Genomic DNA, 24,574 nt, shown 5'->3' with positions numbered 1-24,574 from the left:
ACTATCTTTACTCTTTTATTGTTTTACAGCTCAACTCATAAACTTTGATTACTATCCCTTCCCTGCTCCTGCTTTTCTCCAGAATCACTTGTTTTGCATCTTCTCTTAAGTGTCAGGTCTGAGGCTGGTTGCTCTCAATAGGAGAGTGGTTGTCCTATGGACATGATGTCATTCCTCTCTCTCAGCCTTCACCCTCCTCCCAATGGAATTCTCTGGGGAAATTCTCCTCTGGGAGAAGGCAGGTGTTTTTGTTGCTGGTCCCCTCCTCCTCCTTGCCCTCATCCCATTCAGCTACTTTCTGGGCCCTCCTTTCTTTGATCCTGTCAGCCTTTACCAACCTTGACTCTGGATTACAAAGGGATGGGGGAAAGGACAAGGCTGCCCCATCTCAGCTTTGCCTAGAATTTCTGCTGGATTATTTGCAGATTATCTGCTCCCATCTCAGCCCCACACCTTCCACAGCAAGCCCCCTTCCTTATCTCACCACTTCATCCCTTTCTTCCTCAGAACATGAGCTTTAAAATTATTCCTTTCTATGGGCTTTGTAACTTCTGGTAGTCTTCTTTTTTTCTCCTCCTTATTCCCTTCCTTTTTCCATGAAGATTCATAAGATACTTCAAAAAATAAAAATACAGGCAGGCTACCTGAAAACATGAAGGAAGATGCAAGAGTGATAGATAAAGTATCACACCATCTATTTGTTATGCTCAATTATGAGCTTCTAAAGCTGGGTTTATGCCCATGGTATACATTGTACCTGGCTTTACCTTTCAATTTCACTTTTTTCCTAAAACAGATCCCAAACACCCCTTCAACATATGCTGCTTTCTTTAATGCTAAGGCAAACAGTCATTTCGTAGAATTAAAACATTATTTTCTTACAACAGAGTGTTTCTGGGATTTGTTTTGATTTTCTAGAATGCTTAGAGCTGCCTCCCAGCTGGGGAGAGATGCAAAATATTGGCTCAGATACACTAAGAAAAAAGGGATAGAATGTCTCTGGACACAAATACTTCCATGGAATTTCTGACCAGAATCAGAAGTAAACCTCTAGATAGTTTAATTTCTGTAGCCTAATTCACACTGTGATCCTATCTCTATTTATTTTGGAGTAAGATCTAGAATTGTAGAGTTAGACAGGGTCACTTAGGCTATTAAATCTAACCCTCTGCTCAGTGTAGGAATCCAGATCAAATGGATAGCTGTCTGGCCTCCATCTGAAATAGTTCTGAATATAAATCCTACTGTGGGGATGATTTCAGTTAAAGCATTGTTTTAAAAATGTGAGTCAAAAACTCTTGCCAATGTACTGCAAATATCCAGAAATAATAAGCAATAATGAAATGGAATAAATGAAACTGAATATTAAGTGATATAAGGCCTGAGGGAAAAACAAGATTTTTCCTAATCCATATCCCATCCTCTCTTGCTTTCACCTCCATATGAAGCTAGCAGGTCAGTTTGAGGATATCAGATAGGCCTTGTGACACAGAGAACTGCATCCTTCAAGAGGAGAGAATAGCCAAAAAGCTCTGGAGGAAATATCTGATGGAGACCTGCTGCTGTACTCAGTATCTGATGCTGGAGGTAGTTGCTTCACTATGCCTAATGGTAGGGCCACTCTGTATTACAAATTGTTGCTGTATATGGATAAGTATAAAACTCCACTTGTGCTGCTGCTTTTTTATAATTGGATCTCATGAATGGAAACTTTCCAACAGGAGTCATACCTGCTGACAGCTAAAGAAAGATCATTGATATAAAGCATGCATTTTATTCTTGGAATTTTATTTATATTGAGTAAATTCCAAAAATAGTATTACTATTATTTTATAAGGATACTAAAATATAAAAAGAAGCCTATAGACTATAGTGGGAAAATCACACTATACAATGAATTACATCATATATATCATATACACATTTCTTTTGGATGTTTACAATCCTATAAGAGCCAACAAAACTTGAAATATTGGGCTCAAGGACAAAACTGTATTTTTTCTTTGGGACAGGCAGGAGCTTGTTTCCTATAGTAGATTGTGGGAATGCTGTAGACATAATATATCTTGATTTCAGCAAAATATTTGACAAAGTGACACTAATTGTCTCCCAGCATACTCCATCCCACTGTCCCTCCTGAGTTGGTTACTACAGTATGACCCCCTTTTGGGCTGTCTGCAGTGGAGATGCTGAAGTGCTCAGTTGCAGGCCAGCAAGGCAGCTGGCAGTTCTGAAGGGGATACAAAGATACTTGGATGCACCTACCCCTAGAGACTCCTGACATGCATTCATTGTTGGCTGGTTAGCTGGTTTTCTATATACAGTGGTTGCATTTAACAGCATTTATTTTTTAATCAGAATTCAAAAGCCATAGGTCTTCCACTCATGATGGAAAAGACTCAAGTTGCAATACTCACAGACATAAGTGTAAATGCTATTAAACACAATTGGCTTTTTGTCCCAGTAAATGTATATAGGTTTGCATGAAAAAGTGTTTTAAAAATGGCACAGATAAGGGGAAAAAATTACTCTGTAGTATTACAGACACAACACTCTGTAAAAGGTAAAGTCATACTTGTATTCCGCTTAACACCTGATGACTACATGGTCCCATCCACATAAATTTCTTGGAAGCAATACAGAAATGGGAAAAGACACTTGACTTTCCTATAATTTCACAGCATTATTTGTACAATATTATATGCATCTGGAAAAAGATTAACCTCCTCTGTAACAGTAAAGTAACTGAAAACGCATTGAGGTAGTTGAGGAGGCTGACTGTAACTCCAGGTTTATTGTTAATAACATAGAGAGTAAGCATTTTGGGAAGCCCTTAATCAGGGAGGTAGAAATAGAAACACACTTGATGGCCTCAATCATGAAAGGTACTCATGCCATCCTGTCAAAGTAGCAGCCATCCTCTGTCAGTGATGGCAGGACCCTGGATGCCTACAAGCTCCATCTCTCTGAGAGGGATCATCTTCCATTGCCTAATAGAAAGTGTTGGAAGTGAAGGGAGTCAGGTCCCTTGCAGCAGCAGGAACTTGGCCACTTTTGTGACTTTTGGCTGGAAGTAAAAAACCTGGCTTATGTCTGAAACAACATGTGCCTCTTAGCCTGGTTATTTAATGAGTAACTCAAACTCAACCAAAGCACGTCAAAGATTTTAATGCATGGGAGTTCAACATGCAGCTGCACCACCTGGCTTTTCTGGAATGGAAAGTGTCTCCATAAATAAAAGGAACATTTTGCTATAGTTGGGAAACTACTCTTGGTATATAATTAGGTTCATAAATCACTCTGAGTCATGGTTCGATTAATATTTGTTTGTTTTGATATTAACAATTATATAACATTCTTCAAATTAAAGTTTTCCCACAATGGCTTAAAACACCTAAAGTTGATTAAAGTTGAATGTAATCAACAGTGTGTTCATACAAAAAAACAAACCAAATGTGATGAATTATAGCTAGTTTTGTGTCGAACTACAAGTACTGAACTTCTTTGGTGTTTTAAGTTGCCACAATGCAGCTACAGATCAAAGCAATAATGCTGAAAAACACACACACAAAATGAGTTTCATTAAGATTTCTTTATTAAGGGAAACTGTGGGCTATACGAATCAGACAAAAATTGTTACTCCTTTTACTGTTGAGGAAATCTTGTTTATAGCCACCTAACCATTACTATGGTGAGAAACCATGAGTGCAGCTTGGCCAAACGCAGCCTCAAATCACTGGTTTGGAAAACCTGCTGGTCTATTTAACATACTGAAAAGGTTTGGAATGTTGCATCTGAGTGATTTTTTTCCCTGTCCTTAGTCTCTCACAGAACCCCATCATGTTCCAGGTGAACCCCAGTTCTGGATTTTAAAAGAGACTAAAACAGTCTCCATCAAATCCCTAACATGATCTCTTTCCCTTGGAGTTCCTGCAACTTCTACTTCCTCAGCTAAATTTTCCCTGTTGATTGGGATCAAGTCAGGAGAGATTATCCTCCTCTTCTGTTCTGTGAAGAAAAAAGCTGTCAACAAGACAAGTCATGAATTTCCTGAAAAGAGGACAATTGGCAGAATCTTTCTCCTAGCAGGTGCCAAAATAATTATAGTTCTCCAATATTTCATGCCCCTTCATGGATCATTGCCTTGTTGTGGCGAAGGGGCTTGCGTAACTCAGTGAAGCCATGAGCTATACCGTGCAGGGCCACCCAAGACGGACAGGTAATGACAGAGAGTTCTGACAAAATGTGGTCCACTGGAGAAGGAAATGGCAACCCACTCCAGTATCCTTGCCAAGAAAACCCCGTGGACAATGTTAAAAGGCTAAAAGATATGATGCTGGAAGATGAGCCCCTCAGGTCGGAAGGTGTCCAATATGCTACTGGGGAAGAGCGGAGGGCAATTCCAAGTAGCTCCAGAAAGAGTGAAGCGGCTGGGCCAAAGCCAAAAGGACGTTCAGCTGTGGATGTATCTGGAAGCGAAAAGAAGGTCCGATGCTGTAAAGAACAATATTGTATAGGTACCTGGAATGTAAGATCTATGAACCAAGGCAAGCTGGATGTGGTCAAACATGAGATGACAAGATTGAACGTCGACATCTTGGGAATCAGCGAACTGAAATGGACGGGAATGGGTGAATTTAATTCGGGTGACCATTATATCTACTACTGTGGGCAAGAAACCCTTAGAAGAAATGGAGTTGCACTCATAGTGAATAAGAGAGTGGGAAAGGCAGTAATGGGGTACAACCTCAAAAACGACAGAATGATCTCAGTGCGTATCCAAGGCAAACCATTCAATATCACAGTCATCCAAGTCTATGCCCCAACCACTGATGCTGAAGAAGCTGAAGTTGACCGCTTCTATGAAGACCTACAACACCTTCTAGAACTGGCACCAAAAAGATGTCCTTTTCATCATAGGGGATTGGAATGCTAAAGTAGGAAGTCAAGGAGTAATCAGAATAACAGGCAAATTTGGCCTTGGAGTACAAAATGAAGCAGGGCAAAGGCTAATAGAGTTCTGTCAAGAGAACAAGCTAGTCATAGCAAACACTCTTTTCCAACAACACAAGAGACGACTCTACACATGGACATCACCAGATGGTCAATACCGAAACCAGATTGATTATATACTTTGCAGCCAAAGATGGAGAAGCTCTATACAGCAAAAACAAGACCAGGAGCTGACTGTGGCTCAGATCATGAGCTTCTTACTGCAAAATTTAGGCTTAAATTGAAGAATGTAGGGAAAACCACTAGACCACTCAGGTATGACTTAGATCATATTCCTTGTGAGTACACAGTGAAGGTGATGAATAGATTTAGAGGATTAGATTTGGTAGACAGAGTGCCTGAAGAACTATGGACGGAGGTCCGTAACATTGTACAGGAGGCAGCAACTAAAACCATCCCAAAGAAAAAGAAATGCAAGAAAGCAAAATGGCTGTCTGATGAGGCTTTACAAATAGCTGTGGAAAGAAGGAATGCGAAAAGCAAGGGTGAAAGGGAAAGATATAAGCAACTGAATGCAGATTTCCAGAGAATAGCCAGGAGAGATAAGAAGGCCTTCTTAAATGAACAATGCAAAGAAATTGAGGAAAACAATAGAATGGGGAAGACTAGAGATCTCTTCAAGAAAATTGGAGATATCAGAGGAACGTTTAGTGCAAAGATGGGCATGATAAAGGACAAAAAAGGCAGGGACCTAACAGAAGCAGAAGAGATTAAGAAGAGGTGTCAAGAATACACAGAAGAACTATACAAGAAAGATCTTAATGTCCCTGATGTCCACGCTGGTGTGATCACTGACCTTGAGCCAGACATCCTAGAGAGTGAAGTCAAGTGGGCCTTAGGAAGCATTGCTAACAACAAAGCTAGTGGAGATGACAGTATTCCAGCTGAGTTATTTAAAATACTAAAAGATGATGGTGTTAAAGTGCTGCACTCAATATGCCAGCAAGTTTGGAAAACGCAACAGTGGCCACGGGATTGGAAAAGGTCAGTTTACGTTCCAATTCCAAAGAAAGGCAACGCCAAAGAATGCTCAAACTATCGCACAATTGCACTCATTTCACATGCTAGCAAGGTTATGCTCAAAATCCTACAAGCTAGGCTTCAGCAATACATGAACCGAGAACTACCGGATGTACAAGCTGGGTTTCGAAGAGGCAGAGGAACTAGAGATCAAATCGCCAACATTCGCTGGATCATGGAGAAAGCACGAGAGTTCCAGAAAAATATCTACTTCTGCTTCATTGACTATGCAAAAGCCTTTGATTGTGTGGATCACAACAAACTGTGGCAAATTCTTAAAGAGATGGGAATACCAGACCACCTTACCTGTCTCCTGAGAAATCTGTATGCGGGCCAAGAAGCAATAGTTAGAACCGGTCATGGAACAACCGATTGGTTCAAAATAGGGAAAGGTGTACGACAAGGCTGTATACTGTCACCCTGCTTATTTAACCTATATGCAGAGTACATCATGAGAAATGCCAGGCTGGAAGAATCACAAGCCGGAATTAAGATTGCAGGGAGAATCATCAACAACCTCAGATATGCGGACGATACCACCCTAATGGCAGAAAGTGAAGAAGAACTAAAGAGCCTCTTGATGAGGGTGAAAGAGGAGAGTGCAAAAGCTGGCTTGAAACTCAACATTAAAAAAACTAAGATCATGGCATCTGGACCCATCAATTCCTGGCAAATAGAAGGGGTAGAAATGGAAGCAGTAACAGACTTCATTTATTTGGGCTCCAAGATCACCGCAGATGGAGACTGCAGCCATGAAATTAAAAGACGCTTGCTCCTTGGGAGGAAAGCTATGGCAAGCCTAGATAGCATATTAAAAAGCAAAGACGTCACCTTGCCGACAAAGATCCGCATAGTCAAAGCTATGGTTTTTCCAGTAGTAATGTATGGCTGTGAGAGCTGGACCATAAAAAGGCTGAGCGCCGAAGAATTGATGCCTTTGAACTGTGGTGCTGGAGAAGACTCTTGAGAGTCCCCTGGACTGCTAGGAGGTCAAACCAGTCAATCTTAAAGGAAATCAACCCTGATTGCTCATTGGAAGGATCGATAATGAAGCTCAAGCTCAGATATTTTGGCCACCTAATGCGAAGAGAGATCTCTTTGGAGAAGACCCTGATGCTGGGAAAGATTGAAGGCAAAAGGAGAAGAGGACGGCAGAGGATGAGATGGTTAGATAGCATCACTGAAGCAATGAGCATGAAACTGAGCAAACTCAGGGAGGCAGTGAAGGACAGGAAGGCCTGGCGCAATATGGTTCATGGGGTCACGAAGAGTCGGACACGACTTAACGACTAAACAACAACAACAACAATATTTCATGCCTCTGAAAGATCGGCAATTTGTTTTTGGAAGCTACCCACATCTTCTAGATGCCAACAACAGTATTGCTTTTATTTGTTTCTCTACTCACTTTAAGCCAAATGCTCTCTACAGTGTTGCCAAATTCATTCATTCAGATTTCTGAGAAGACTTGGCCATTTTTAACATACTGTGTTAATTCCAGAATGCACACGTGTTTATCAAAAACTTGTTTACCAGCACCTCTGAATAAAGTCAAACCAATTCCCTGTTATAGCTGAAGCACAAAATGGCTTAATTTAGCATTATCACTGATTATCCTAGTACTTATTTTAGTATACTTCTACCCAACTAACATTTTCATCTGCCCACATTTCCTAACTATCTTATGCATCTAGGTGTTCTGTATTCTCATGCCTCTCCTGTTGTCTTTAAAATAGGGCATTCATATAGGTATGGGACGGGGAGCTTATGACTGGTGCTGAATACAGTGAAGAGAGTGGGTTGGCTCAGTCTTTGGGTGTTCCATGTCTACTCACCTGTACTTGGCTGCCCAGACAGCTGATACAGGAAGTCTGTTTGCTGCCTACAGACCTTTCTTCCCTAAACTATGCTACACATAAAAGAAGTAAAATGCATGCCTTCGCATATGCACGCAGCAGCCAATTGTGAAGCAGGAACCTCTAGCAAGAACTGTTGCAAGGTGGATAGTGTGCCCTGGAACTTATCTAAATATCCAAATATCTGGATATATAATAGGGGCTCATTTAGGTAATTCGCAGATAGACTAGGATGTTCACCTAAAATTAGACTAGTTTGCCAATACTTATTTATTTATTAAAGTTATATGCTGCCCATCTCCCCCAGAGGAGATTACTTACACACAGAAGTAGAAACCTGCAAGAAACAAATCAGCATAAGCAGCTTTTTAAAAAAAGACATCTTATACCATCAGAAATCCCAGGGTCAGCACATCTTGGTGCAGTATCTAAATGTTTTGGAATCCAAAAGACACTTCTGAAAGTTCTCCTTGTGAAACTGTTTCCCTTAGTTATCAGTTAATTAGTCCCCAACAAATACCACACCTTTCTTGATTTCCTGCCAACATCCATCCCAAAGACAAGTTTAAAATTCCAAATGGCCTTTTTTTGCTCCCGTTGCTTCAGCTTTTCAGGGCCAACAAAGCAGAACTACATGAGCCATTTTCAAGAGGGATTCAGAAAGAGACTTTGGCTGTCTGGTGACTAAGTCTGATTGACAAAATCAGCTATCTGGGATTTTTAGTAGTCACTGCAAAGTCCACTGCCAGATTGGCTACTTTATGTCTGTGGGCAATTAGGAACAGCAGCTGTAAGCTGATTGTTTTATAACCAGATCCTGGGTGGAAATTAAGCTGGCTTGAGAACTTTCTGTCCAGATTTCAAGCTGTGGCAACAATGCTGAGCAGGTGTTTTGTTACAATGGCAATTGCCCTGGCCACCGCTGGGTGGATTTGCCTATAAGCACCCTCCAACGGGTGCCAGGAAAGGCAAGCATGGGCACTAATCACTTTTCTTTCTGTGGTGCATCTTTGAGGATGCAGGGTTTCCATTTGCATGAGCAAATAGCAGCCAGAAGTCATTATAGAATCACACAGTGACAAGGGATCTTAGAAGTTCAACCCCTTGGTCAGGGCAGGAGTTGTTTGCTCATGATGAACATTTCACTGTTCCAGGTCTGGTGGAAAAAAATAAGAGAAAAAACACCACAGTTTCACCACTTTGCCATTCTTCCGGGCAACTACAGAGACAACTCCATGCAGTTTTCTTGGCAACATTTTTCAGAATGGCTTACTACTGCCTGTTTCCTAGGCTCAGAGAGAATGACTGGCCCAAAGTCACCCAACTGGTTTTGTTCCCAAGGAGAACTAGAGTTCATGGTCTCCTGGTTTCTAGCTGATGCCTTTAACCACCACATCAGGCTGGTTCTCATGCAATAATATAGCCACAAATACACTGTAACTTAAATGTATCCCAGGGCACTACATTTGCACAATACTTATTTGTAACAAAATAATTCTTCTAAACCTTGTTTCATCTTTTTTATAAAAATGAGCTCTTCAGTAATGATGTGTTTAAATACCATTGTGAAAAATAGGATGACTGTTACTTGAAGATGTTGCAATAAGACCTCTATTACCATTAGCTATTTGTTCAACTAAGGACCAAGACATCTTTAGTTCTTATGGTTCTACTAAAGAACATACAGGTGTTTTACACAAGTGATTTACATACCTTTTTACCTTAGCTGTTAATCCAATAATTATGGTTACTGATTTTAATCATGTCTTACATATGTTAGAACATAACACTGTTCCAGCTAAATTTAATTTTTGTTCATAAAAAGTTTTACAAGCTTATATGTTGGAATTTAATTTGGTGGATGTACATGACTTTTAAATCCTTCATTGCAAGAAAATGTATTTTTTCAACTTGAATGTTTTCATGCAAATTTAATGAGAAAAGTAGGGAAGAGGTACTGAAATATCAAAAATCTGACAAGTGTTTATGGGGGTTTTTTTTTGGATTTTTTTATCCTGTCTTTATTATTTTTATAAATAACTCAAGCTGGCAAACATACCTAATACTCCTCCTTCCTCCTATTTTCCCCACAGCAACAACCCTGTGAGATGAGTTGGGCTGAGAGAGAGGGACTGGCCCAAAGTCACACAACCAGCTTTCAGGCCTAAGGCAGGACTAGAATTCCCAGTCTCCTGCTTTCTAGCCTGGTGTCTTAAACACTAGACCAAACTGGCTTTTATTATGTTGAATGAAAGCAAAAACCTGCATCATGATCAGCTTCAATTCCAAGCTTGTATTCAGGCTGCAGTGAGAATATTTCATTTATATGTTTCTCCATAGACTGACCTTGCTCAGCTTTATAAGGTATATTTAAAAATTATAAATTATTTCTTCAGTGTAGACACTGTATAAGGGACACATCACCTTGAAGATTTTTATTCACTTTCAGCTCTGTTCCTACCTCCTTGCAATCATTAGAACTTTTAAAAGTTGAATAAACATCACTTCATGTGAAACATCCACCAGGACCTTTAACTCTGCTGTTTTCTGATCTAAAATGTCAAATCTCTGCTGCAGCTCCAAGAAATTCTGTTTTACATATTTCACTAAAAAATTATTTGCAAGAATCCATTCAAATATATAAATCATGGGAAAGAGCTTTAAAGTGGTAAACCAACTCCATGTAATTTATGTTGCTATTACTTTTTCTTGTTAATTTTTTTCTTTCTATTTACTCCCCCCCACCCTCCACCCCGGTTACAGAACAGGGTATCCAATTTTCTCATTTTTAGTTACAAATGTCACAGTGCAATAATTTAAACACAAGAGGAATTTTCTGCTTACCAACTGAACAAAAAGCAATAAAAAACTTAGGAGACAGACTTTCACCTGGAAGCAGACTAAAATCATAAATCAGTCCACCAACATAGCAATACAGTAGTTTAAATCTTGGTTCTGCCCTTTAACGCTGGCCTATCTGTAGCTCTGTCTCAATTATTTAGTTCTCAAAACTAAAATAAATTATTAAAGATGCTAAAATTATCAATGGCAGCACTTGTCACTGTTGTTCCTTGAGGCCACTAATCCATTGGCATTTGAATCAACATATCACTGCTTGTCATCCAAGCACAATGAGGTTTAAGAATATTAGCAGATGAAAAAAAAAATATGGAATCTGCTTCTTGACAATTATTTAATTTTGCTCCTTTCTTATATTTTCTCCTTTTATCTTTCCTTATATCCCCCTTCCTTCTTCTTACCCAGAATCACTTCCAGAGGTTTATCCCATCTGTTGGGGGACACTATGGAGCTGATTCCTACAGATATTCTCATAGTGGTGGGAGGATGGTGAGTGGTGTAACTGTAGGACCATATGGATCCAGTAAACTGCAGTATCCTCCCCCCCTTCCTCCAAAGCCTGGGAGCAAAGGTGGAGCTGGAGGAACTGGAACTGGCCACAGCGAGGGATCTGCTGGTGCAAGGGGAGGAGTGGATGGAGGTGGAAGTGGAAGTGACACCAGTGGTGGAAAAGGTGAGTATCTATTTTCATCCAATAGATGAGTAAAGCAATAAAATGCTTAGTATGAAAATCCTGTCCTTTTCAAGATCTTTCCTAAATCTGAATATATCTGAAGGAATTTCACTGCTGACCCTGCCTGAACTGGCTTGAAGAAAAGGACATACAATTTTTTCACCACAATTGATAGTGAAAATATGTAAGTATCCATATAGTTTCATAAAGAACTCTGGGGTTCTTTGATAACCATTACCCTGTTCAAATGAAGCAGTATGATTTTAAAGCAGGAAAAGCTATTTGATTCACTGATCCAAATCTTTAACTAAGTCTCCTATGTGATTAAAAAAAAAAACATTTTTGAAAGCCTGAAATTATAATATACTGAGCTGATATCTCCTCAACCATGAGATTGTATCTGTTCAATTCCTTAGGGGACAAATTTGTGACAAATCTGATCCCTTCTTTGTTTACTGAAAGTTGTAGGTACCTCTCTCCCTGATCCTCTTAATGACGAGGTTCCCAAATTTTCTCAATTCACAGTGCCCTTAGTAGTTCAATATTTTTTTTCATAGCACCCCTATACCAAAACTGTGGACTACCTTGAACTATAGTTTGCATGGTGCCCAACAAATGTCAAGTATCACTGTGTTTCCCTCAAAAATGTCAAATGTCTTTTCCTTTTTTTCTCTATCTTTATTAGCCCCAACCTTATTATTTTAATTTCTCCATGCTTTCTATAGTATGTCCTCTACTAAAACAAATTTGCTAAAACATTTATTTATTTATTTATTTATTTATTTATTCATTCATTCATTCATTCATTCATTCATTCATTCATTCATTCAATGTATATGACTGCTCATTCTGAGTCATGAAAAAAATAATGGCACTCTGAGTAAATAATGTTCAAATTAAGTTTTTGCTGCATCAGTTATTTAGTGTATTTATGGATAAATGTATCAGGAATGTTTGTGATGATGCTAAAGGATGTTGGTTGGGGGTATAAAGGTATGTGCATTTTTGTATGTAAACAAGACAGTGTTGTCAGCTGAGAACCCAAATGCTTTGCAGCAAATATTAACTTGTATAACAAAAAGTAAGACTCTCAAAACTAATGTATCAAAGACAAGGTAGTTGTGTTTGAGTTATTACAAGTTACACATACATGGTAAAAAAATTAGAGCAAGTAGATGAATTTGTGTACTAGAAGTACACAATAGAGAGGTAAAAATGGAGGTAAAAGAGGTAAAAGTGGAGAACTGTTAGGATATACAAATACTGATACAAAGATAATGGGTAGTGCATGGTCCATTGCAGAGGATGAACATTTGTTGAAAGAAATGAAAATAGATGTTTATAAGAACCCAATTTGTTATCTAGAAGTGAAAGTTTTGTACGTCAGAGATACATAAAAGTAAGCTGAATGCAGTGGGAATGGGGTACTTAAGGAAGTATAGGTGGTATAATGAAAGAAGGGGTCAATAACAAATGGGTGATGAATGTGGATTGAATACAAAAGTGAGTCAGTACACTGAGGTGGTTTTTACATAGAGAGAAATCAAATAGGGATCAAATTGCAAAACAAATATATGAAGGAAGAAGGAATAGTCTGAGAGGAAAGGGAAGTTCAAGGAAATTGTGGTTGAATGGAGCTGATGAGATCCTCAAAAAGGGATAAGAAATTTGAAAAACATTAGTAGTTGGATGTGGTAGAATCAAGGATGGATTGCAAAGGATATAGAGATACAGGGAGGTTAGTGAATGATGTTGGTGTAATCTAGATTTAGATTTCCTTTTTTTATCTCATGCCTTTAATTTCTTTCTCTTAGTATTTCTTGCTCCTTTTCTGTATTTTGCATAACATTGCTTATCCCAGAAGAGAATAGTGCTATGGGGATGGATGGATGGATGAGGTTCATAAAAATGGGTAATTTATTGAACAAGGTATTCTGAGCAGAGAAGTTTAGTTGCTTTGATTAAGTATATGCTTGAAACAACCTTTACTGCCATAATTCACTTGATTCTGTGTAGTATTCATTCACCAGTCCAGGATGTTGCTTTATATATTTCTCCCTTGACTTAAGTTTTCTTCTTTTCCTTTATATTATAGGTGAAAATAAAGGTGGGAGTGGGAAACAAGTTCCCCTTTTTAAGACCTACATTTCTCCATGGGAAAGATCTCTAGGCATTACCCCACAAGAGAAAAGTGAATTCAGCATTGATCTCTTGTCTTATGCCAACAAAGCAGACCTCTGTCATTATAAATCTTTCAATAGGTAAGGGAAAATGATTACTAGAGTGGTGGGGCTGGCAGCAGATATGAAATACGAGGGATGATGAGATAAATTACATGTTGATTTGCCCTGACATTTTAGCTTATTGATCAGGAGTGCTTCCCTTCTAACTAATGAGGGGGCATGAAAAACAGTGACCATGGAGAGCACCTTCCCTTGCCATGTTGCTGTTTGCAGCAAAAATGTAAATCTTTCATGGGTCAGGAATGGAACTTGTATGAGAGGAATCAGCAGTTCTCAGACTCAAGTGAACCATTACATCATCATAACCAAGCTGCATCCCATGGCCTTGAAGAGAAAGTTAAAATATCTATTGACTCAGAAGTGCTGTAGAAAAATGTCTAGAATTTAAATCTTGGAGAAGACTTACAAGAGGCTTTGGTTGCTGTGTCCTGCAGTAGGCAGTTCTTTTGTATGAATACAGCTCATTTAAATCTGCAGGAAAGAAACTAATCTAGCTGCGTCACATTTGTGAGACTTCTACTGAGAAGAAGTTTCCTGAATATGGGGTTTAAGTGTCTGTTGAAAAGAGACTTCCTGCCATGTCTAGCATGAAGTTTGATAGCAGGATCTCCCAGTACTACAGGAGAAGAGTCTACATCTTGACACCAATGATTACACAATGGCTACATACTCTCTGTGGACTCAGTTAACTGCTAGTCAAGTTATCAGTGCCTTGCTCTAGCATCAGAACCAAATGGCAACCCAGTTAGAGCTTAGAAGATGAACCAGCAGCTCCAGTATAAGTGCTGTCCCCAGATCCACCAACCAGTGCTGGAGCAGCTGCAGTCCTCCAATGCCAAATCCTCCAATGCCAGTCTTCCAAAGCCAAATACCTGCTTCCCTGCCTGACAAATATGATGGGAATCCAAGCAAATTTACTACCTTCCTAGCCCAATGTAAACCGTATCTCCCTTAGACGTGAGCATTTTCCCACTGACCTCAAATAGGTTTTATTGTGGGAGACTTGGAGGTAATGAATAACCTACTTTTCTGATGCAAAAAAGCCCATACTTGAGACTGCAACACTATTCCCATTTTCTCCAGGAAATTCAAGCTGCTTGGACTTCCTTAAGGTTCAACTGATTCATGCCAAAGACTCCTTAAAAGAGCTCTGCTGACTTTCATCATTAGAAAGGATCCCCTCATTGCTGCTGCAAATCATGTCTAGTTTTCTATCAGTTTTCTCATCTCCACATGATTATCTAAGAAGCTGGATGCCAAGTTTATTGGACCATTCCCTGAAAAAGCAAACATCAATCACATGGCCTTTTCCTTGAAGCTTCCAGCCTACCTGAAAATATTTGCCAGTCTTCCACCATTCCTTCTTGGGCCTGGAACACTCCCTTTGCCCCTGTACACCTGTCTCCTGTTCCCACATCTCGTTGTGGGGCAGGAAGAATTCAAGACATAATGTATTTTTGATTGTCAGCACACAAGGGATAAACTGTAATATTTGATTCGTTAGCAAATAAGGAAATCCACTCCTATAGTCCTCTTCTAGGACATGTAGTTAACAACTGGCTGGGAAGAACAAAACTTGTAGCTGCATCTACCAGCCTGGTTCCTACTCATTCTCTCTCACAGGAATGGACAGTGGCTGTTAGAGTTACTAGAATAACTAACTAGATTAAGTATAATAGATAGACTAACATCTGATCTACAGGGCTATAAATACTCTACAGATCCTATACACTGAGAAGAAAGATATAGAAAAGACATCAGAAGAACAAAGGAGGATACTTAGGAAACATTGTGAAACTGAGGAAATGTATGTGCGAGGATATGGTGAGGGTGTAAAGTATGTATTGGATATTAGTGATGAAACAACATGGAGAGATCTGGATTGCTTGCACAACTGGGTCCTCACTATGAGGCACTGCTTTCCTTCAACCAGCAGGAAACAGAATGTATTGCACTTCATACAATGCTATGGTATTAAGTCCAGTTTCCCTGAACAAGATCCTGTTCTACCCAGAATGAAGTTCCTTCAGGAAAGGTGCCTTGAAATTTAATCAGAACTTGCCTTATGATTTCAAATGCTGGGAGTCAGGTGGCATCATTATTATTATTATTATTATTATTATTATTATTATTATTATTCAGCATAGTGAAGCATGAACAATAAATTGCTGCATAACCATTGAAATCTTGTTTTACATAAGAGCCTTAATGCTTGCCTTCCTCTAATTTGGTTTCAATATTAAGGTGTAATTATGTGCCAATTCCTCACCAGAGCTAGGAAGCAATCAGAGGCAGAAGGTGCAATGAGGACAGTTTTAATTAAAGATACAGTAATCCTGAAACTATTCTATGCTTGGTCACATCATGCTGATACGTGAATGCCACAATTATATTTTAAATGGAGGGGAGGACACAATTTTTGGGGTCTAGGAAAAATAGCATTAGGATAACAGAGTACACTGGAATGTAATGAATTGTCAGGTATATTTCTCGAATTCTTGTAAAGAGAGAATTACTAATACAGAAGCAATCTTGCTTGGGTTTCATCACTATGTTTTCTTTGTTTCATTAATATTATAACAACAACAACAACAACAGTAGTAGTAGTAGTATTTAATGGGTCTGGTCTAATGGAGCCTTTAGAATGCTCTTATTTATTAACTAGATAAGGAATCAAAAGTCTTTTTAACAGATGGGCACCATCACATGATACTACACAAAGTGATAGATTCCAAACATTACTGATATTCAAAAATAAAATTGCCAGGCTACAAACTGATACATACTTGTGCTGACTAACTTTTTTTTTTACACTGAACCAGCATTAGGTCTGAGTAGTTGATACATTTTTTTGAGTCAGCTGCATCCTGCTTTTAAATAATTTTCTTAGTATTTAATGTGCCATATACAATCTGCAAATGATATATAAATGTTACATATGCCCGATTATTTTCTTAATATATTTCTATACATTTCCACATTTATAACAGAAGATTTTGCCTAGCATTTATTTATTTATTTATTTATTTGGATTCTCTGAAATGTGCTTTGTTTTGTAAGAAAGGAATAGACCTGAAATTTATTCCTTCTCTGCCTGCAGTATCTCCACTCCACTCTATTTTGTACACTCAATTGATTCTTCTAGCGTTCTGCAGAGTACAAGCAAGCATTTTCCCTAGCTGCTTGGGAAATAGAACTAAGAATAGATATTAATACAGGTCTGGATCAATTGCTTTTGTCAGAGGAACATCTATAGCTAAGATCTGCTGATCTACTGAGTTGGCAGGAAAAGGCTATCGTGTCTATAAATCCTGATGGTTGATTCTACTTTTCCCTAGGACTGCAATGCCTTATGGGGGATATGAGAAGGCAGCCAAACTGATGACCTTCCAAATGCCTGAATTTGATGTTGGCCCTTTGGTACCTGAACCTGTTATTTTGTATAATCAAGAAGGCACCAATCGACCCTCCTTTAACAGGACCCCAGTACCCTGGCTGGGGTCAGGAGAACCAACTGAGTACAACATTGAGGTGAATGTACCACCGGCAGGTGAAACAGAAGAATTATAGAAACTCCCCTTCCTTTCATTAAATTTGCCTATTTGCATGTCTGTAATAAGGAGTTGAACATGCAGAAGTTTCTCAACTTTGCCCTAAGAACAACCACATTGTAATGCATCTTTGCTGTGGTATTGATCCATATTGGAGTTTGAAGAAAACAAAGCACTAAAATAGCAAGGGAGGGACAAAGAGGGAGAGAGAGGGGGGAGAGAGAGAGAGAGAGAAAGAGCTTTTTTATTTGCACTCCAAAGCACAAATACAAACCGTATAATATTTAATGCTTCCAATCTGCTCTGTCCCAACTTTGTTCCATTGTTTTGTCATTTGGCAAAATGAATAAAGCATATAGAAAGACAGAAGACAATGTGATATTTTCTTCCTTAGTTCTATGGGTTCTCTCTATGAGATGATCTTCCCTTGATTTATTTTCATCCAAGAAACAGCAGGAATCAGGGAACTTGAAGAACTTGTTAAAATGAAAGATAATCACATGTCAACAAATCAACATGGCAGCTTAGGCTGCTACACAAATAAAAAGTTCATAATTGATCATGGAAAAAATTACATCTACTCACAGAAGCTGGAAAACTCCTATCACAATTTAGGCATAGCTCTTGAAGGCCACATCCACACAGCCTTGCTCCCCTTCTATTCCAGAGCTGGGAGGAAATTGTGCTGCTCTAAATCTTGCTGCTCCCTTAGTGTGTATCTAGAATGTCCATGCTGGACTCCTGTTCACACAGCTTTACACACTGTTCACACATAACATTCTGAGAGCTGTGATTGGTGCCCTCCACCAGCTGAAATTCCAGGCCTGCCCAATGTAATCTACTATGTGAAAAGCTTCCTCCAATTGGCATGCAAAACGCTCTGGTTATTCCATGCACTGATTTTTTTTTTCTTTCTCATTATACTACTGATTCAGTGAACCTTATAGTTAGGGGTTGACCATCTGACCATTCAACCATGGGGTGGCAGCAAAGCATTAGCATTTTTTGAAACTCTTCACTGCCATCTCATGGTCATCTGGAATTGTACAGCCAAGGTGAACTTCAACAAGTGTTGAAGTGCTAGGGTTTGAGAAAGGGGAGTTGCAGGGATTGGTGTGGGAGCTGTAAACTATCATAAGAACATAAGTTGAAGAGAGGAAGTGAGGAGCCAGGGCTTTCCTATGAGTAGTGGCCACTGGGAGCAGTGTCCTGCCACAGAAGCTTACAGAAGTACAACACCTGAGTCTTTTCAAGAGCTGTACACTTTCAACTACACGTGTTAAACCAGTGATGGGCTAGCCAGGTTGAGGGTTCTGCTATAATGTGCTGGAGCAAATTTCTCCTGTACTTAATTTTGTAATGTATTTCTTAGGACCGAGTTTGCAAATGTGTATTGCTTCAGCAACAGTGCCTGGGATTGATAGCTCATCCACTAACTCCTTCTCTGAAGAATTTTCACTTCACATACAGAACCTATGCTGGATATACTAATTGTGATACTAACTGGCAACTGCATCTCAGTGCACAAATCTAGATGATCACTAGATGGCAGCCAAAACATTCCAAAACATCTAATTTTTTGCTGTTATCTCATGGCTGACCAGTCAAACAACAGACTGGTCAAACCATAGTTAAATGAAATTTTTAAAAATTCAGTCAGTTGGGAAAGAATGGGAAAGAAAAAAATTAAAAAGTCTTCAGTGCATGGAATAACCAGAGCATTGTGCATACCAATTGGAAGAGGTCTTCCCTGTGGTAGATGACATTGGGCAGGACTGGAATTCCTACTGACAAATCCACCAATCATGGTCCTCAGAATGTTGTGCATTATGGACATCAGTGCAGCACAAACCTATCTTGGTAAGGACATACTGTGGGGCAGCAAGATTTAGGTTGGTATGATTTCTTGCCAGCTCCACATCAAGATACAATAAAGTAAGTATATGAATATGGCTACAGTTGGTGGCCAATGCACCTGTCCTCTGGAAATGGTTAGTGTAATATCTTAGTTCCAGGCAAAGAGCTTCCTCTTGGCTTGTATATGCAAAAAACAAACAAATATGTTAAAACATACAATCCTTTGCTAGGAACAAACCTTTACCACTACCTCTTGGGAACAAAACCCCAGAACTTAGAAGGGCAATATACCGAATGATCGCTTCTAGTTTGACTGATTGTTTCTTGGGTCCCTGCCTTTGGAAAATCAACTAGAGGATAGAGTTCTAAGGCACTCCGAGGACTGGTTTTGGGGAAATCTTGCACTCCATCTGAAGATGGCAGGATCAGAGATGAACAGGCCTTTTGCAAATGTTCCTTCTTAAAAATCTCTAATAGGTGCTTTCATTGTGCCTGCTTTTTCGCTCCTTTCTTTGGAAGCCATTGCACATCTGTATATGAACCAAAAGGAGACTTGCCAAGGAGGCCATTCCTTCTTCTTGTGGGGTTTTTCTCACAATTGGAAGCACCACTATAAATAGTGCAGGAACTCTGTTTGAATTAACATGGTAGAGCTCCGCATGCTTCAAGAGGGATCAGGAAGAAGAGTTCCAAACCTCACCCAAGTGCAACTCTTCTCAGCTATTCATTAACACGGCCAGTCTTTTTCAGGTTTCTGGGTGTGCCTGAAAAAAAGTTGCTGTTACTTATATTATCTATAAAACAGCACCTAACAGCAGCAATATATTTGTTCAGCTCTGAACTGCTTCTTCTCCTTCATTTTCAAGGCACCCACAGGCCTAGAGATAATTGCATGCTACCCAAAAGTCATCCTATTAACAATGGGGCCAAAGCAAATGGAAGGTAATGACAGGGGCATTTTTATGAGCAGCAGGGAGAAATGGGAGTCTATAGTGATGTCTTTTTAAGCATTCCCTTGATAGTCTAGACTACTAGGTTGGGAAGAAATAGGCTTCAAGCCTGCCACTAGGCTACACAACTCTTTAGCAAACTGCTGCATAACCTGATTTGCAAATGAGACATAGTCAGAAAAAAAAAAAACACGAATGCCATTCCAGGCAAAAATGCACTCATCTTCACTCAAACAGAGAAGACTGATTTCTTAGGCATCAAGAACCTCAGAATACTTTGAAACTATTGAGTCTATTGTCAGGAGTTCAAATCATCAGACACATTGTGAATCTCATGTGATAATGTAACAGTTCAGGATGTGACTGCTACATGAAACACATATTGATTAATGTTTCTTTTGGCAACAGAAAGGCATCTGTGGGTCCTTTCATCAGGCTTCCTATGAACTTGAAAGGCATACGCTATTGCTGCTTTGTTTGAAAAAAGGCATTCTTTTCCTGAAGTAGCTGTTGTTTGGTATCAAATAATACTGGGTATTACTGAGTACTGGGATGTGGTGATCACAGCCTCAGGGCTATTGGGAGCTTCTTGGTGAAATAAGTCATATGGTACCTTCTCATCAGCAAGCTCTTTGGGATATTTTATGGGCATCTCATTGGGGATGCAGTGAACCAGATATTATATTCTCAGAAACCTGCTTGTTCTGAGTGGACAGAATTTCTTGTATATGGTTTGCAGTTTGGTATCAACAGGTTAAACAACATCTTTTGAAATGATATGGCCCATACTCCTGTCCCTGTTGATTGGAAATGGCACTGTATTCCCATTAAATAAGATGCCTTTTTGTGTGCTCTGCTCAGAACCTGCTTCAGGGTGGTCTCATTTTCTGTCTTTGCTGAAGCAGCCTTGGAATCTCATTCCCTGAAAGCGGACTGGTTGCTATTTTAAGGTGGGAGAATGAGATTCCCAATTTGGACAAATGGTCCTATATTTACTGTATATAATTTTTGTGTCTGCAAACCTCAACAGCCTAGAATTCTTTTCCAGAGAGAAGGAAAACTACCCATTCAAACTATTTACTTAACATCAATTCATCTTTCTTGTAGCACCCCTTCCCTGTGTGATTTCTCTATAAAGTTAAAGGCACTGTTTGCATGACACAGCAATGCAGTCCCTTCCCAAGCATCTCTGTGCAGGCAGCATGCAAACTGGGATGAGAAGGGCAGTCATACCTTAGTTTTTCATGTCTTAGTTTTTCTACCGGCTTGAAGGTTTTCACTTCCTTGTCCCACATCTCCAGCATTCCAACCAGCTGAAAAGGAAAAAAGGGAAACCACCATTGAAGTTGGAAATCATTGTGGGCAAAGTTGGGTGTCTGCATCCATCTTCATCTGTTTCTGCTCCCTTTCCACCACTTTATATGGTTATAGAGGAAGCGCGAAAAGAGCCAGGCAGACAGCTCCAGAGAGACCCCAGCACCATGGGGCCTTTCCAGGCCAGTATTTCTGCTGCAGAGAGGAAAAAGATGAGGTAACCTCAAGTCCGCTATTCAGTCAACATGACTGGCCAAGGAAAGAAACTTGGGGCTGTTTGGGGCTCAATCTAACCACTTTAGTGTTAATAGGCTAAGTCAGTTGACCCAGTTTTCCTGCTCATTTAACATGCCACCCCTTTGCGACCCAATGGTCATATAAAGAGGATAAAGCAGTCACTTAGGCTATCATTCGATACACATTTACCTGGAAGTAATTATTTTTCAAAGTAACAGGAACTACAAGTGCATATATTTAAAATCTTATCTGTTTGAAAATATGAATGCGTTTGCCAGCTGACAACAGTTAAGGGTGGTGAAAGGGACATGCAGCTACTTGGATCCGAAGAGAAAAAAAGAGAGAGGCATGCGGTGGGCACAATCGCTGGACTTGTGTGGTAGCTGTGCAGTCCCAAGAAAATACACATTTGAATTAAGGAGATAGTAACAGGGTACAACACCCCTGTGGTCCCCTGTCAGCACTGCCCTGGGAACTTGCTGGTTCTGTAAAAGCCAGAATGGGGTCACTGGTCCAGCACTGGTGGTGTCCCCAGCAACAGGAGTGCTGCTCCCGGGTGCCTCCCCTTCCCCTCCTCCTGTAATGGGAAGAAGGAATAACCTTGAGGAACAGGAAGAAGAGCCACAACCAAGGAAACAGTCACCTGCTCTTTGGGGTGCTTTTTCCTTACATTTCAGTGGCGCCTACTACTCATTTTTTTAGCTCTATTTATTTATGCATTTATTTATGTATGTATTATATATGTATTTATTCAGACTGAGAGCCAGTTTGGTGTAATGGTTAAGGCATCAGGCTAGAAACCGGGAGACTGTGAGTTCTAGTCCCACCTAGGCACAAAGCCAGCTGGGTGACCTTGGGCCAGTCACTTTCTCTCAGCCTTAGGAAGGAGGCAATGGCAAACCACTTCTGAAAATCCTTGCCAAGAAAATTGCAGGGACTTGTCCAGGCAGTCTCTGAGAATCAGACATGATTGAATAGATAGGGAAAAAAAAATTAGATTTGTTAAGGCTGGCCAACTCCAAAAAGACTCTGGGCAGTTTACAATGCATCCAATATATACACTTAAAAAACACAACTATGACAACATGACTGCCCAGACTAAAATGGTGTTTTCCACGTTCAGAAAAGACTCAATACAGACACCCTAACCCCATGCTGGGACTTCACAGAATCCCTAACCCCGAGCTGGGAACAGATATTATGGAGCATTACTCCCCTGGAACGTAAATTGGGCCTGACCTTTCTGGCCTTTAGGAAGGCTCTAAAGGTGTGGTTGTGCCACTGTACCTGGGAGTCTGGTGGTAGTGATGAGCCTCTCCAATGGTTGTATTGATTGCACTTACCCACTAAATGTGATTGTTTTAGGTTTAATTGGGTTTTTAAGTGGTTTTAATATGGCTGTGTTTGCTGCTTTTATTTATATTTTTATTGTTTTTGTGGCTGTTTTAATTGTTGTGAGCTGCCCAGTCACATATGTCAGATGGGTAGATATACACATTGAGTAAATAAATAAAATGTTATGTTTTGATCAGGGCTTTCCCTGTAAGAATAATGCATCAGATATTTTTGAAAATACCTTTTCCCTTTTCTTTCCCCCATTTTACAGAAACCTTATATATATTTATATATCTAAACAGTAACTCTATTGTTTTATTCTTTTTAATTTAGATAACCACTTTCAGATATAAGTAGCTTTCTACTATGAGAAACATTTACTTGTTTATTTACTCATTCATACTCAGTTTTGAGAATTGAGCTGGTCGATGAGAGCAATAAAATAAACTACCCTAATTTTGGGAATTCAAATACCATTAGTGTTTGGTGTAGGTTTACTGAGATACAATCAGAACATTTTGCAATCCAGGTTAAGTTCCAGATGTCTGGGCCTCAACTCCCAGAATTCCACAAGAATATTGTCAAGAATTCTGGGTACTGAAGCATTTGAAAGTTGGACAGTTGGGAAATGCTGATTTAAAAGCTTGAATCTTAACGTATAATCAAGCTGCTAACTGATGCTCTCCCAGGCTAAACAGAAATATAAAACCTTTGTAATTTGGTTTTGTGCTCTGGATACAGTAGTGATATTGAAAAATCTGCCTTGGATGCCTACTGAAAGGGCTTCGGCCCTCTGGCAGATACCCGCCCTTGTCGAGGCTTGCCAGGCGATTGACGAAAAGGTGCTTCCCCTCGGCCAGAGGTTCGAAAAGGGAGCAGCCCCCTCGGGAAACGATTCGCCTGAGCCCAACTCTCCGCCTCAAGGGCTTCCGTAACCGCCTCCCTGACACCGCAGGCCGCCGGAGTAAAAGTGACAGCGGGTTACGGAGGAAGTGGCAGGTCCAGGAGAAAGCCGCCTAAGCGAGGGCCCGTGATCGGCGACGCGATCTCCAGAGAAACAGCCCGCTTCACACCGAGATAAAAATTGTGGGCAGGGCTCTTCGCGTGCTCTCGCGAGATGGGGCTGCCGGGCTGCCCGTAGCCATAGCAGCGACTTGACGAGAGGAGGGGATGTCCTCCGGAAGGTGCTGTCCTCGTGAGCTGTTCCGTGGGCATCGGCGGTGAGTCAGCGGCGGCGGCCGGTCATTCCGGCGCGGGGCTGAGCCCGAGGCCACCGCGGCCCTGCAAAAGGGAGCTTGATTCGCCCCTTCCTCCTCCTCCTTCTCTTCCACCGCCGCCCCCGGGGTGGCTCGCGAAGGGCTTTGGGAAGAGAGCGAGCGGGCGGGCGTCCCCTCAAGGTGGAGGGTATTTCTCTCCGTCCCCTCAGCCTTGGGCCTTCGCGCTCCAGCCCCGCTGCTCGCTTGGCAGGTATCCCTTGACTTCCTCCCCAAATCTCCTCGCCGTCGTGGCTGAACTGGGGGCCGCGCGCAGCCTCATTCTCCTCCGCTCCCCGCGCTCGGTTTGACCTCCGCGTCTGCGAGCGGCGCTGCAGTTTCAGCCGGGCGTCCCTAGCGAGGGCACCCCTCGCCCCGCCGCGGGGAGGAAGGGCGGGCGCTTGATCAGTGTC

General features: G+C 40.5%; 2 protein-coding genes and 1 long non-coding RNA gene across 11 annotated transcripts in view; 2 read left to right on the top strand and 1 right to left on the bottom strand.

Moving 5' to 3' along the window:
* MYOZ1 (myozenin 1) overlaps positions 1-17,575 on the top strand; it is a 32,531-nt gene extending 14,956 nt beyond the window's left edge. For all 4 annotated transcript variants that reach the window (XM_088128432.1, XM_088128420.1, XM_088128437.1 and 1 more), the window contains 3 exons: positions 11,154-11,421; positions 13,517-13,682; positions 17,003-17,575. In XM_088128432.1, the coding sequence (XP_087984558.1) occupies positions 11,154-11,421; positions 13,517-13,682; positions 17,003-17,234 (666 nt within the window). In that variant the 3' untranslated portion in view covers positions 17,235-17,575. The remainder of the gene's footprint in view (positions 1-11,153; positions 11,422-13,516; positions 13,683-17,002) is intronic.
* Positions 17,576-18,148: 573 nt separating this feature from the next.
* LOC148216910 (uncharacterized) lies at positions 18,149-23,819 on the bottom strand. Its single transcript, XR_015793460.1, has 3 exons — positions 23,684-23,819; positions 21,256-21,335; positions 18,149-19,836 (listed from the first exon to the last, which is right to left on the bottom strand). It is a non-coding gene; the product is annotated as an uncharacterized LOC148216910 (long non-coding RNA).
* A 163-nt stretch (positions 23,820-23,982) lies between these two features.
* The window catches only part of USP54 (ubiquitin specific peptidase 54), a 125,749-nt gene continuing 125,157 nt past the window's right edge, over positions 23,983-24,574 (top strand). Inside the window, exon 1 of one of the 6 annotated variants that reach the window (XM_088128410.1) lies at positions 23,983-24,128. The gene's annotated coding sequence lies outside the window, so the exon portion shown is untranslated. Of the gene's footprint in view, positions 24,129-24,179; positions 24,376-24,574 lie in introns of those variants that run through there. The other 5 variants (XR_015793455.1, XM_088128405.1, XM_088154598.1 and 2 more) reach the window with 5 other exon arrangements.

This window comes from Python bivittatus, unplaced genomic scaffold (assembly GCF_059951505.1).
Source record: "Python bivittatus isolate LINGU-HERP-01145 unplaced genomic scaffold, Pbiv_v1 ctg000050_np1212, whole genome shotgun sequence".
Taxonomy (NCBI): domain Eukaryota; kingdom Metazoa; phylum Chordata; class Lepidosauria; order Squamata; family Pythonidae; genus Python; species Python bivittatus.
Note: the sequence above shows the minus strand (reverse complement) of the source record. Positions and strands in the feature narration are given on the sequence as shown.